Below are 13,592 nucleotides of genomic sequence, written 5' to 3'. Positions count from 1 at the left end.
CACGGCCTGTCCTACCCTCCCACCACCCCGTCCTACCCTCCCCACACCCCCAGACCCTCAGAAAGTGGCCGTCCCACACGCACTCCTGTGACTTCGGGGTCCTGGGTCAGAGGCGGAGGCTGACCCGGGTTCCCCGCGCCGGGATCTGCAGCCTGGGGCCCCGCGTGCAGGAGCTGGCCGCCCGCTGCACCTGAATAAATGATAAAGAACATAAAGAATTTTATCTTCTAATAAAGAAGTTAGAAGATGCCCAGGCGCCCCAAGGCCGCGCCCCAGTGGGCGTTGTGGACAGCCCGAGACGGCGTGGCGCGCGCGCCCCCTGCCGGCGCCCCGACTGTGGGCGTGGCCTGCCGGCAGCCCCGCCCCTAGACAGCAGGGCGTGGCCTGCCGGGGAAGCCCCGCCCCGAGGCTGCAGGGCGGGGCCTGTTCGGGAAGCTCCGCCCCGCAGACCCACGGATGTCCAGCAGGGGGCGTGCGCGCTTGGAAATGGAGGCCGCGGGTTCTATAACTATACTTGGTTTTTTTTTTTTTTGAAAGATTCATTCATTTTATTACAGCCAGATATACAGAGAGGAGGAGAGACAGAGAGGAAGATCTTCCGTCCGATGATTCACTCCCCAAGTGAGCCGCAACGGGCCGATGTGCGCTGATCCGAAGCCGGGACCCTGGAACCTCCTCCGGGTCTCCCACACGGGTGCAGTGTCCCAATGCATTGGGCCGTCCTCGACTGCTTTCCCAGGCCACAGGCAGGGAGCTGGATGGGAAGTGGAGCTGCCAGGATTAGAACTGGCGCCCATATGGGATCCCGAGGCTTTCAAGGCGAGGACTTTCAAGGCTAGGCCACGCCGCCGGGCCCTATACTTGCTTTTTAAAAAAATTTTTTTTTAAAGACTTATTTTATACAGAGAGGAAGAGACAGAGAGGAAGATCTTCCATCTGCTGGTTCACTCCCCAAGTGGCCACAACAGCTGGAGCTGAGCCGATCTGAAGCCAGGAGCCTCTCTCTTCCTCCAGGTCTCCCATGGGGGTGCAGGGTCCCAAGGCTTTGGGCCGTCCTCCACTGCTTTCCCAGGTCACAGGCAGGGAGCTGGATGGGAAGTGGAGCAGCTGGGATACGAACCGGCGCCCCATGGGATGTAGGTGTGGCCCACAGCAGTTCTGCGGCTAGGCTCCTGTGCTTGTCCCGCGTTGCCCATGGGCTGCTGGCTACACTGGACCCACAGACCTGCACCGAGGGCACCCCTGGTGTGTCCTGGGGTTCTCGTGTTGAAAGAGTCCCTTCTCCATCTGCCACTAGGACTGCAGGTCCTGCCACACTGGCCCGATGCACCGCGGTGCACCTGCTGGCCCCTGCCCTCCACGCCTGGGGCCCGCAGTGTCCCTCCCCTGCGGGCAGTCCCCCCACCCTGACCCCAGAGCAGACACCCAGAGCGGGCACTGGGAATGGGGCGTGACAGCGCTCAGGCCACGTGCTGACGGTTCTGGAAGATTCCTCTTCCTGGGGGCCTGGCAGCAATTTCTCCTTTTTCTTAGGTTTGGTTTATTATTGAAAGCAGACATGAGGGAGAAATTCCTATTTGTTGATCCATCTCTGCATGACTGGAGCTGGACCGGAACCCAAGCCAGGAGCCGGGAGCTCCCTCCGAGCCTTCCTCAGCCCGTCACTTGCTACTAGAGTGGGTGTCAGCAGGGAGCCTGACCTGGGTGCTCATACAAGCTGTGCGAAGCTGATGTCCTGCCCACTGCGGTGCCCGCCCTGCCACATGCCTGCCCCTGCTGTAGCTGCATGTGTATGTACGCATGCCTGCACGTTGGGGGCATGCGCTCCCAGCATCGCTGACCCCTGACCACCACTCAGCATCCTGCGTCCTTGCCAGGTGGCCACACAGACTCGGATGACTGGCAGGATCCGGGCAGAGCCACTGGGTGAGGGAACGGGTGCCAGCTTTGTGCCCCGCCCCCAGGGTGTCTGAGACCCAGCCCAGGCAGCCAAGGGTCGGAGTGCATGGGATGCCAGCTGGGCAGGTGGGCTTAGCAGCGGGAGCAGCCTGTGACTGTGGGGGTGGGGAGGGGCGCCCAGGAGATCTGGGGCTGCACCTGGGACCCCTGGGGCCCACCCCAGCCCGGCCTGGAGGCTGTGGCTTTGCAACATGAACAAATGAACTCCCTGCCCTGGATGTGTCCACGTTGCCCTGCCTGAGGCCACCCAGGTACCATCCCAGCTTGGGGAAGGCTTCTGTGTCAAGCCTTAAGGATTCTTGTGGCTTCTCCTGCCTTCCAGAAGCTTCAAGCCGAGCAAGTCCGACCCAGGCAGGACTAGCTACCTGGCAGCCAGGACGCAAAGCTTTCCCGATCTGTTGCACCCGGCAGCTCAGCCGTGGCCGGGCAGCTCAGCGGCACCCTGCGGCTGGGGTCCACAGCCCAGTGGGCTCACCCGTGCCTGGCCGGCCCCCACCTCCCAGGCCACTCAGCCACTGACTAACAGCAGTGTATTTAACATCACTTTTAATTTCAGACAGACACATAGAGATTGGGGGTCAGTCTTCCACCTGCCGATTCACTTCGTAAGGGGCCACAACATGGGGGTCTCGCAGGTGAGTGGCGAGGACCCCAACACTGAGCCAACCCCCTCACGGGGGGGGGGGAATGGAGGACTGGACGCTGCAGCCCAGTCCACCGGAGTGGACAGATGTGGGAGGCGTGTCTGACACTCTGGCTTGCACCTGCTGTAGGACCTCCGACCTCATCGCACCGCGAGGGCTACAGTGAGAACCCTAAGGTAGGGGTGACGGTGGGGATGGGGAACCAGGCTTTCTGGAAAGACCCAGGAAGCGCCACTCGGAACACAGACAGCTTCCTCTTCAGGAAATGCGACCTCACCGCAAGATTGGCAACAGACAGCAAAGAGCAAGATCACCCACTGACCACAAAGAGACAGCGGGGGGCGGGGGGAGCGGGTGCGCTCACAGCGGGCCGGGCTGCTCTCCCAGGGCAGGTGCCACCCCGGGCTCCGGGAGCGCGGGCCGGCGCGGGCGGCAGGGCCTGCGGGGCGCACAGGGGCACGCGCGGCGGAAGGCCCGGCGGAAATGCGAGCCCAGAAAAGCGTAGAGCAGCGGGTTCAGCGCCGAGTTGCTGTAAGACATACAGTGCGCCCAGATCTTGAGCGCGTAGGCGGCGTAGCTGCGTGGGTGCCAGGCGCCCGCGGGACCCAGCGCCTGCAGCACCAGAAATAGCTGGATGGGGCCCCAGCAGGCCGCGAAGAGCAGGACCACGGCCGCCACCAGCCTGGAGACCCTGGCCCGCACGGCGCTCGCGCGCTCCGCCAGCGGCTGCCCCTGCGGGCGCGGGGAGGAGTGTGGGTCAGCCGAGAGGGCACGGCTGCAGCGGCCATCCACCCTGCACCACGCTCCCTGTGTCACCTGCAGGACCCCGTGTGCGCGGCCCAGGTGCCGCAGCATGGCCGCGTAGCAGGTGCAGGTGGCTAGCAGTGGCAGCAGATAGAGCGCCAGCAGGTTGTAGAGCGCGAAGGCGCGCTCCAGCGTGCGGCTCGGGAAGGCCTCACTGCAGTAGGTGCGCGGCCCTGGAGACAGGCGGTGCAGGGCAAGCACCGGCGCCGACACAGCCGCCGAGCCTGCACCGAGGTCGGTAGGCGTGAGCAGGTACCCTGCCCACACGTTCCCGGGGGCAGACGCCCTGCAGCCTCTGCGGTGTGCCCACCTTCCAGATGCCCGATTGAGGTCCAGGACTCACCCAGCCAGATGCCCAGGCTGACGGCCAGCGCCAGGCGCGGTGTGCGGCGGTGCAGGGCGCGCAGCGGAAAGGCTGTCACGTACCAGCGGTCCACGCTCATGGCGGTCAGCGTGGCGCACGTGGCCTGCACCGAGACCTGCAAAAGCCGGGAGCCCCCTGCCCTCCGCCCTGCCGGTGCCACCCACACCCGCTCTGATCCCTGGGATACAGTAGGAAGATATGTCCCTGCTAGGGGTGTCCAGGAGGGCTACTGGTCGAAAGAGTAAGGGAGGGGTGCCAAGGAGAGCTGCCCAGTGGGGTGGCAGGAGTGAGCCAGCTTTTGCAGGTCGCTGGGTGCTTGTGTCTTGACACCAGGAAGGGGTAGCAAAGGCAGAGCGGGATGGGGAACCATCCCAGGCGTGTCCCTCTGCCCGTGTCTTGGAGACCCGGTGACCCCAGTGAACAACCCTCCTCTGGGTCACGCCCCGCCCCAGCAGCGCTGAGCCCCTCACCCAAGCCCCTCTCCCTGCGCACCTGCTGGATATAGTTGAGAAACTTGCACATAAAGTCGCCCAGCACCCAGACGGGCAGCGGGTAGAGCAGGGCAGTGAAGGGCACACAGCACAGCAGGAAGGTCAAATCAGTAGCCGCCAGGTTGGCTGTGGAGACACACGGAAACTCACAGTCCGGTCCCCAACCTCCCATCCTGAGTTCAGGGCCTGGCACAGCCTCACAACCTGGAGTGGCCAACCCCAGGAAGCGTGCCCTGACACAGATGGACCGACCGCGGGTCTGGGCAGACCCTGGTGCCCAGGCCTCGTTGGCCACGCCAGCGCACCTTTGGTAGGGCAGACCCCATGTCTTGGTAGGGCGGCCTGTGCCCCTATGCGGCGCCAGGGCTCTGTAGAGGGCTGGAGATGGGTTTGCTCACCGATGTAGAAGTTGGTGACTGTTCGCATCTGTTCTTGGCGGCAGACGACATAAATGACCAGCGAGTTCCCGGTCAGGCCCACCAGCAGGAGCGCGGCAAAGCACAGCGGTACCAGCCACGCGTCCAAAGCCCACATCTCGGGACCCATGTGCTCTGAGGCGTTGGCACTGCAGCCCGGGCAGCCAGATGCGTTGGCTGATGCCCACCAGGATGCATTGGATCCCAACATCGCCGGGGCGCGTATGGCCCTGTTGCGCACTTGGGCAGCTGCCACAGCATCCACACATTTATACCGCGTTGGCTCCCTGTTCCCGCCTTCCTGTTGCTGCTCCCTGTGGTGCCCTGCCAAGCCCCCCACACATCCCCTCCCTGGCAAAGCTTCCCATCGCTGCCCTGAGGGCCACAGGGGAGCAGCTTTCCAGCTGCTAATCTGTATGTGTGGCGAGGAGATGGGGTTGCCAAGGGCAACCAGGAGAGGGTGCGGTGGGGCAGGCACTGGTAGGCTGCTCCTCAGGGTCCCTTCTCAGAGGGTGAGGGTCGCCCAGTTAGGTGATCTGCAGTGCATGCGGCCTGAAAACGAGCCAGAGGGAGTGCTGGCAGGTGGCAGGGGACACTGGGGCGGTGGGTCACTTCCACCTGCACCTGCGCCAGTGTCCCCTGGACTCCAGACAAAGCGACAGGTGGTGGCATTCTGGGAAGGGTAGTGATAGACACCTAAGACGACATCCTCCTTAGAGAATTATTTGAATATTTCCTTTTATTGATTTGAAAGGGAGAGAGAGAGAGAAGTGGTTCGCTGCCCCCATGACACCCCTCGCCACAACAGGGGGAGCCAGGAGTTAGACTCCAGCAGGTCCCCCCAAACCTGGCAGGAAGGGGCAGGAGCGCGGAAGCCCTCCCTGCTGTTCCCCAACCCCCACCCCAGTGTGGTGTGCCCAGCGGGGCGCTGGGGCTGGGAGTAGAGGCAGGGCCAGCAGGGGCCTGCTGTATCAGTGTACACCAACCGCTGCACTAGAGGCCACTCAGTCCCCTTGATACTGAAAAACAGAGGAAGGATGGAAAAAGAGGATTATGACTCAGGGGTTAAGGGGAGAACGTAGCCTGGGGCAGCCAGGACCAGGCGCCAATTGAGCAAGTGGCTGCCAAGGTGTGAGCGACTCCTGCCAACCCAGTCCCTGTGGCCAGCGGGCAGAGTGGCCGCTCTGCCCCTGCCCCCTGGGTAACCCGAGGACTGTGTCCTGGCTGACCATGGCTTGCCCTAGGGCACCAACCACAGCTGGAGAATGGGAGGTGGGGCGAGCTTCTCTGTTTCCTGGTCCACCCCCTCGCCTTTTACGGGTGAAAACAGATGGGCCGTGTCCCTGCTGCTCCCACAAACTGAACCTCGAATTTGGGGTGCCCAGGGCGCAATGCACTCCTGGCACAATACCAGCCACTTGAACTCTAAGGGTGCAGCCCCAGGGCAGGTGTGACCTTCTGGCCTTAAAATGCAGGCTGGGGGTTGCCCATGGATGGAGGCCCGCTGTCTTTGTCCACCCACCGGCCACCCCTCCCTCCTGGGTCTCCCTGCGTGCACACGCAGCCGTGCTAGGGGCGCAGCCTGGCTAGGGGCGCAGCCTGGCTAGGGGCGCAGCCGTGCTGGGGTGCAGCCTGGCTCGGGGTGCAGCGGTGCTAGGGGCGCAGCCTGGTTCAGGGTGCAGCGGTGCTCCGGGCGCAGCCGTGCTGGGGTGCAGCCGTATTGGGGCGCAGCCTGGCTGGGGGTGCAGGTCCCCCCAACTCAGCAGAGCCCGCCCCGGCCACACGCTCCGCCCAGGCCCGCCTCTGGGCGGCGTCACTTCCTGCCGGACCAGGGAAGGCCCTGCCGGGCGGCGGCAACAACCACGGCGGCTTCCGAGCCATGGTGGCGCTCGGGAACCCGGAGGGCGGCCCGGAGGAGGCGGCGGCGGCGGCGGGGGGCTCCCCCGGCGGGCGGCGGATGCTGTGAGCGCGCGGGCGGACCCCTCTCCTCTCCCGGCTCCCCCTTCCCGTCCCTGCCCCGCCCCTCGAGCGCGCCCTTTACGCGCAGGTTGGGGGGACGGCTTTGTTGTTCCGGGGTTCGTACTTGGTCCTCCTTCCCCGCACCCCGATCTCTCGCCCTCGGCTGCACGCGCCGCCGGGACCCCCAGGCGCTGTCCGCGGGGTTTGTCTTCTGGGGCTGGAGACATCCCACCCCAGCACCTGTACACCTGTAGGACCCCCCAGGCCTCTCAAGGGTCCTCGACTCCTTGGGGTGGGCGGGGCTCCTTGCTCTCCTGGAAACACTGGGGTGCTGGCGGGGCCTGGTGCGCCTGGGCAGATGGGGCAGTGTCCCCGGGAGTTCCGTGTGGCCGCCTGTGCCCTGCGCTGGCCACGCTGGCGGCCGCTGATTTTTTTTTTTTTTGCCCATTGTCCCAGTGACTGGTGTGAAAGCTTGGCCTGCACCTGCGTGGGGGCACCCCTGGAGGGGACTCCAGCCCCACCCCCCCGAGGGCCACCTGGGTGTGGGGTGGACTCCCGGCCTTGCTGGCTGCTGTTACTGCTGCCAGCTGCCCCATCGTCTTCTGAAAGTTACCTGCACCGCGCTGGCTTCCTCCTTGGCACCTGCCCCCACTTCCTCCTTGCGGTCCCTGGGGTGCAGCAGGATGGCCGGGAGAAGGGGTGCAGCTCTCCCATCTGGATAGCATTGGGGGTGTCAGGGAGGCCTTGTCTACCACCCCCAGCCAGGGCAATGTCCCCCGCCACACACACACACACACACACACTGGTACCCGGGCAGCTTGGGCGCCCTGGGAGCCCTGGGCGCACCAAGTGAGTCAGAGATGGAAAGTTGGGCTTCTTGGTTGCTATGACAGATGTGTTTGTATTTGTTTGAAAGTCTGAATTAGAGACCTTCCGTCTGTGTTGCTGGGTGGCAGACAGCAGCTAACATGCTATGCCACCAAGCTACGTGTGGTGGTTTTGTTTATGTTGTGTTCGGTGGCCAGAATTACAGAGAGAGCGCGCCCAGCTTGGTGGCAAAAGTCCTTGCCTTGCACGCCTCAGGATCCCATATGGGTGCTGGTTCGTGTCCCAGCTGGCCTCCACTTCCCATCCAGCTCCCTCCTTGTGGCCTGGGAAAGCAGTGGAGGACGGCCCAAAGCCTTGGGACCCTGCACCCACGTGGGAGACCCTGAAGAGGCTCCTGGTTTCGGATTGGCCCAGCTATTTGGGGAGTGAATCATCGGACGGAAGATCTTCCTCTCTGTCTCTTCCTCCTCTCTGTATATCTGACTTTGCAATTTAAAAAGAATCTTTAAAACAATTACAGAGAGTTAGGATTCCCACCCACTGCCTCATTCCCCGGGTGGGTGCCATGGCCAGGGCTGGACCATGCTAAAGCCAGGAGCGCCATCTGGGTGTCGCACTGGGTCCAGGGGCCCACTGGGCCATCCTCTGCTGTTTCCGCAGGCCATTAGCAGGGAGCTGGGTTCATAGTGGAGCAGCTGGGACAGGATTGGTGTTCGTATGGAATGCCAGGACTACAGGTGGTGGGTTTGCACACTACCACAGCACACGAAGCATTTTGCTGTTCGCTCAGACAACACCTCCAGAGAGGCCCCCTGGATGAGGGCTGGGCGCTGCGAACTCTGCTTTTCTGTGTGTGGGGGAAGCAGTTGGCTGAGGAATAAACAAGTGACTGTGGCAGTCAGCTGTGATGGCAGGAGGGGGTGGGGCAGTCAGGTCACAGCCGTGCAAAGGCCCTGGGGTGGAGCCAGTTCTCTGGGCTGTGGCTGGGCCGGGCTAGGGCAGAGGAAGTGGGGAATGAGTACCTGAGCCGCCCTCGATGGGCACGGTGTGGAGGCGCCCAACCTGCCAGGGGTTCTGTCAGGCAATGGCAGAGACGAAGACTATGCCCCAATCCCACCGTCATGGTGTCGGGTCCTCCACCAGGAGCTAGGAGCCTCCTCCTGGTGTCCGATGTGGGTGCAGGGTCCCAAGGCCTCACACTGTCCTCGACTGCTTTCCTGGGCCACTGGCAGGGAGCTGGGAGGAGCAGCCAGGATTGGAACTGGTTCTTCTACGGGATGGAGGTAGAGGGTTAGTCCACCAGGCTACTGCACCAGCCCCACCTGAATACACTTTAATTCTCCCCACTTTATGGCGGGTGCTGACTCAGGCGGGGGATAAGTATTTCCAGCAGCTGTCCCACTCGGTGAGCTAGCATGGGAGTGTTGTGTGGTCCACCCAGCTGGGCTCGTTCTCGGGGAGCCAGGAGGCCTGGGTAGTGCTGGAGCAGGACCTTGGGGGGAATGTGGGCAGAGCTGGGGGCTCAGGGGTGCAAGGTCCACCTTCCCCTTGTGTTGGGGGGCAGGAGACAGTCAGGTCCTTCTCCTTTGATGTAGGGACAGCTCTCGGCTTGTGTTGCCTGGATCCCTGCCCCGCTCTGTGCTTCCGACAGCACCCACTCCTCCCCCAGGCAGCCTCTGCTATCAGCTCCCTGCAGCCGCCAGGGTGGAGCCTGAGTTGAATCTGGGGATTGGGGTGGGGGTGCCGTCCCCTGGTTCACTCCCAGGTGGCTGCAACGGCCAGAACTGAGCCAGTCCAAAACCAGGAGCCAGGAGCTTCTTCTGGGTCTCTCACACAGGTGCAGGGTCCCAAGGCTTTGGGCCGTCCTCCACTGCTTTCCCAGGCCACAGGCAGGGAGCTGGATGGGAAGTGGAGGCCAGCTGAGCCGGGGCAGGGATGGGCGTGTGGACCCCGCCCAGCCTGTGTGCTCTGATTCTCCTGGGCCTCAAACCCAAAGGGTTGTTTGTGAGGCGGGATCTGAGCTCCCCCCCCCCCCGTGTGAGTGTTGGGGAGAAGGGGCTGTGCATGAGAAAGATGGCAGAGAGGGAGGGGGCCAGCACAGGGGCCGGATCTCCTGGGGGAGGGCTGGTCAGGGGGTGGGCTGGCCGCCTGAGGAGCCCGGTGCCCTCTCCCTTCCAGACCCAACCATGGGCGCTGGCCAAGGCCGCCTGCTGGGTCCCAGCGCACCCCCACCTGCGCGCTGTGGGCCCCACCAGCTGGAGCTCTGGCCCGGCCAGCTGATCCCCTCACTTAATGCATTAATGCTGTCAGTTTGCCTGGAGGAGGGCCCATTAGCCCAGAGGAGGGCCCTCCTGCAGCCACCTCCCTGTCCTGGCTCCTGGGGCGCCCGGGAGTGGGGTGCACAGAGCACACCTTGAACTGAGGTGGAGGAGTGGCTGTCCCGGTTTGCCCTTGCTGGCTGGCAATGTCGGCGAGGCCTGGAGGCCTGGAGCTGAGGTGGGAAGGCCAGGGGTGGGAGGGGTGCTGGGCAGGCGTGCGTGTGTCCCTGGCCAGGCCAGCAGGTCAGGCCAGGCCCTCTGGGGCAGGAAGTAACCCTGGGAGGTGTTGGGGTCTGGACCTCCCCGCTCTGGGGGGCCCACTGAGGACTCCCCGTCCAGCCCAGCAGGTCAAGCCAGGCCCTCTTGGCCTGGAAGGAACCCTGGGAGGTGTTGGGGTCCCCTGACCAACCGAGAACTTTCCACACCTATGGCCACTGGCTCATCGCACCTCGGGGCACACCCTGCTCTGGGGGGGCACATTGAGGACCCCCTCCACCCTCCCGGCCCACAGGCCCCTCTCCGGCTGCCTGCCCACTCTGGCCAGCTCCCAGGTGAAGAGGCGGAAACAGCATTTCATCAACCAGGCCGTGCGCAACTCAGACCTGGTGCCCAAGGCCAAGGGACGCAAGAGCCTGCAGCGCTTGGAGAACAGTGAGTCTGGGGCGGGGGGCGTCCGAGGAGACCCTGTGCTGCGTGCCCCACTCAGCCGGGAAGGCCTGGGGCAGCTGGGGCTCTGGGGCTGGACAGAGAGGGCGTGGCCTGTGCAGGTGGGCGGGGCCCGGCAGGTGCGGCCATGCAGCGACGGGCGGGGTCTGACATGGAAGGGCGTGGTCATATGCCGGCGGGCGGGGCTTAGCAGGTGTGGTCATGTGGAAGTGGGTGGAGCCATACCGCTAATGGGCAGGGCCTGACACGGGTGGAGGCGTGATCGTTTCAGGGGGTGGGGCCTGGTCGTGAGGGAGGAGCCTAACAGGACATGGGCGTGGTCATGCAGAGTTGTGCAAGAGCTGATGGGAAGAGGCGTGGGCAATCCGAAGCGGGCGTGGTCTGCCTCGCGTGGGGCGTGGCCATGGCCCAGTGGGCGGGTCGCCAGGCCTGGGCTCCCAGGTTTGAGCAGCAGCTCCTGGACCCTGCGGCTCCTGGGAAGGATGCAGGGTGCGGAGGGAGGAGGTCCCGCGGGCCCCTCCCCAGCGGGCCGTCTGTCTCCTTGCAGCCCAGTACCTCCTGACCCTGCTGGAGGCCACCGGGGGTCCCCCTGGTCTGGAGGATGGGGACCCCACTCCCTCCGCAGCTCCGGGCATCTTCGCTGAGGCTTGCAACAACGCCAGCTACGTGGAGGTGAGGCCCTCGCCCGCTGCTTCGCTTCCACTGCCCACCCCGGCCAGGCACGGAGAGGGTGACGCCGTGTCCCGGACGTGCAGGCGGCTCAGCAGCCTCTGCTAGAAGTCTGTCAGGGTCTCCGCTTCCCCTGACCAACCGAGAGCCAGGATGGCCGCGGGTCGGCCCCCATCCTGCTGCTCTGGCATCGCCCGGATGAGGCTGTTTTTGGTCACCTCGGACCCTCTGAGGCCAGTCTCAGCTGGACCTGCAGCATTTGGTGGCCTCCTGTGGACCAGGCTGGCCCTGGTACTTACTATCCGGCTGCGTGGCCAGTCTGGGCACTTGGTGGCCTGCTGCATGGCCAGCTCGGGCACTTGGTGGTCTGCTGTGTGACTAGGTTGGCTTGGGCACTTGTGGTCTGCTGCATGGCCAGTCCGAGCACTTGGTGGCCTGCTGCGTGGCCACAGTCCCAATCCCCGTCACCCCCGTGCAGGTCTGGAACGACTTCATGAACCGCTCCGGGGAGGAGCAGGAACGCGTCCTGCGCTACCTGGAGGATGACGTCCAGAGCAAGGCCCGGAAGAGGGGGCCAGGCCGCGGGGAGGACAGGCGGAGAGGTGCGGCCAGCGTGGGTGGGGTCTCGTCGATGTGGGAGGGGCCTGGCATGGAGGGTGTGGCCATGGCACGATGGGCGGGGTCTGTGAGGGCAGGGTGGGGTCAGCCTCGGTGGACAGCGTCTGCCATGGTCAGCGCTGACCCTGCTCTTGCAGAGGACCCGGCCTACACGCCCCGGGAGTGTTTCCAGCGCATCAGTCGGAGGCTGCGCGCTGTGCTTAAGCGGAGCCGCATTCCCATGGTGAGTTCACGGCCTGGGGTCCTGCTAGGGAGGTGGACCTGCTCCCCGGGGCCACGGCGGGGTGGGTTAGTGGGTCACAGAGGTATCCCAGAGCCCCCAGCAGGCTCCAGGAGAGGGCCGGGGTGCCCCAGAGCCCCCAGCAGGCTCCAGGAGAGGGCTGGGGTGCCCCAGGACCCCCAGCAGGCTCCGGGGGAGGGTCAGGGTGTCCCAGGGCCCCCAGCAGGCTCCGGGGGAGGGTCAGGGTGTCCCAGGGCCTTGAGCCCTCCAGGAAGGTCCAGTGGACTCCGGGGAGGGTCAGTGATGCCTGACTGTGCCCTTGTGTCCCTCAGGAGACGCTGGAGGCCTGGGAGGAGAGGCTGCTGCGCTTTTTCTCCGTGTCTCCCCAGGCCGTGTACACTGCCATGCTGGATAACAGGTGAGGCGTTGCTGCAGGTGCGGTGGGCCCTCCTCTGGCAGTCTCCCACGCTCATGCCGTCCCCTCCACAGCTTTGAGAGGCTGCTGCTGCACGCCGTGTGCCAGTACATGGACCTCATCTCCGCCAGTGAGTGGACCCAAGGCCCTGAGCCTGCATGAGGCCCCGGGCTGGGGAGGGGGCCTGGGCAGAGAGGGAGGTGCGGGGCATGCATGCTGGCCCTGCGCAGTGACACCGCAAACATGGCTGGCTAGCTGCACAGCCCATCCATGGGGCTGGAGGGCAGGTGGGCATGAGGAAACACCCCCAACCCCAGAGAAGAGATAGGGACCTGGTGTGGGAGGGTCTGAGTCCCCCACTTTTACAGTTTCAGGAAACCTACACGCAGGGGGCTGGCCCCAGGTGCCCCCATAGGTCTCTCTCTCCCTGCTGCCAGGAGTTGCCAGGGAAACAGTTTCCCCGGGCAACCCTGGGACACTTTCCTCCCCTGTTCTCCATGGGAGAGGCAGCCGTGCCCACCTGCCTTTGTGCCCACAGACTTGGGGTGTGTCTCTGCAGAGACTGAGCTGTGGTCTGGGTAGGGGGGGAGAGCGGCTCTTGGCAGAGGGGATGCTGGGATCTGGCGTGGAGCTGGCTGAGGTTCCTGGGGTGCCCAAGTGGTGGGGGCTGGATGGCTCGGAGTCCACAGCCCACCCCACCCCCCACTCAGGATCCTCCTCCTCGTCCCACCCCCCCTTAGGTGCTGACCTGGAGGGGCGGAGGCAGATGAGAGTGAGCAACCGACACCTGGACTTCCTGCCCCCGGGGCTGCTCCTGTCGGCCTACCTGGAACAGCACAGCTGATGGCGGCCCCCACCCCGTCCCCACCCACCCCTGCCAGGCCCCCACCCCGTCCCCACCCACCCCTGCCAGGCCCCCACCCCACTCCCCCTCCACCACACCGCCCTGTCCCTACAAGTTTCTGTTTTTGGAGTCTGTGAACACCAGCTCCCGGCACCTCAGCTTCCCCCTGCTGCCGGTTCTGACCGGGTCCCAGGCTTAAGCAAGGAGAGGGGGCAGCTGGGTTTTTATCGCTTTTAATGAATTTGACGTGACATATTGTAGAATTTTAAATTTCCCTTTTGGTGGAATCAAGCCAAACTCCTGCCCCATTCCCTGCTTGAACCCCGCCTTGGATGGAGGCTGGGGCCTGGGCGGGGGACCCTTGGCCCTTCCTCCCA

At 64.6% G+C, this 13,592-nt stretch overlaps 2 protein-coding genes across 2 annotated transcripts; one reads left to right on the top strand and one right to left on the bottom strand.

Annotated features, from left to right (window-relative positions):
• Positions 1-2,954: 2,954 nt before the first annotated feature.
• KISS1R (KISS1 receptor) lies at positions 2,955-4,889 on the bottom strand. Its single transcript, XM_004595906.2, has 5 exons — positions 4,661-4,889; positions 4,264-4,388; positions 3,751-3,886; positions 3,420-3,631; positions 2,955-3,335 (listed from the first exon to the last, which is right to left on the bottom strand). The coding sequence occupies exons 1-5, from the start codon at positions 4,887-4,889 to the stop codon at positions 2,964-2,966; spliced, it is 1,074 nt and encodes a 357-aa protein (XP_004595963.2). The 3' UTR covers positions 2,955-2,963.
• Positions 4,890-6,486: 1,597 nt separating this feature from the next.
• R3HDM4 (R3H domain containing 4) lies at positions 6,487-13,283 on the top strand. Its single transcript, XM_004595633.2, has 8 exons — positions 6,487-6,640; positions 10,295-10,434; positions 10,997-11,121; positions 11,597-11,720; positions 11,874-11,959; positions 12,289-12,374; positions 12,446-12,501; positions 13,112-13,283. The coding sequence occupies exons 1-8, from the start codon at positions 6,558-6,560 to the stop codon at positions 13,213-13,215; spliced, it is 804 nt and encodes a 267-aa protein (XP_004595690.2). The 5' UTR covers positions 6,487-6,557; the 3' UTR covers positions 13,216-13,283.
• Positions 13,284-13,592: the final 309 nt, after the last annotated feature.

This window comes from Ochotona princeps, chromosome 33 (assembly GCF_030435755.1).
Source record: "Ochotona princeps isolate mOchPri1 chromosome 33, mOchPri1.hap1, whole genome shotgun sequence".
In the NCBI taxonomy this organism is placed as follows: Eukaryota; Metazoa; Chordata; class Mammalia; order Lagomorpha; family Ochotonidae; genus Ochotona; species Ochotona princeps.
This window is presented reverse-complemented; position numbering and strand designations above follow the sequence as displayed.

Coding starts and splice junctions, on each gene's coding strand:
- KISS1R (XM_004595906.2), bottom strand. CDS start 4,889: ATGTTGGGATCCAATGCATCCTGGTGGGCATCAGCCAACGCATCTGGC. Junction 4,389..4,660: donor AGTCACCAACTTCTACATCG/GTGAGCAAACCC, acceptor GTGTCTCCACAG/CCAACCTGGCGGCTACTGAT. Junction 3,336..3,419: donor GCGCACACGGGGTCCTGCAG/GTGACACAGGGA, acceptor CCGCGCCCGCAG/GGGCAGCCGCTGGCGGAGCG.
- R3HDM4 (XM_004595633.2), top strand. CDS start 6,558: ATGGTGGCGCTCGGGAACCCGGAGGGCGGCCCGGAGGAGGCGGCGGCG. Junction 10,435..10,996: donor CCTGCAGCGCTTGGAGAACA/GTGAGTCTGGGG, acceptor GTCTCCTTGCAG/CCCAGTACCTCCTGACCCTG. Junction 11,122..11,596: donor ACAACGCCAGCTACGTGGAG/GTGAGGCCCTCG, acceptor ACCCCCGTGCAG/GTCTGGAACGACTTCATGAA.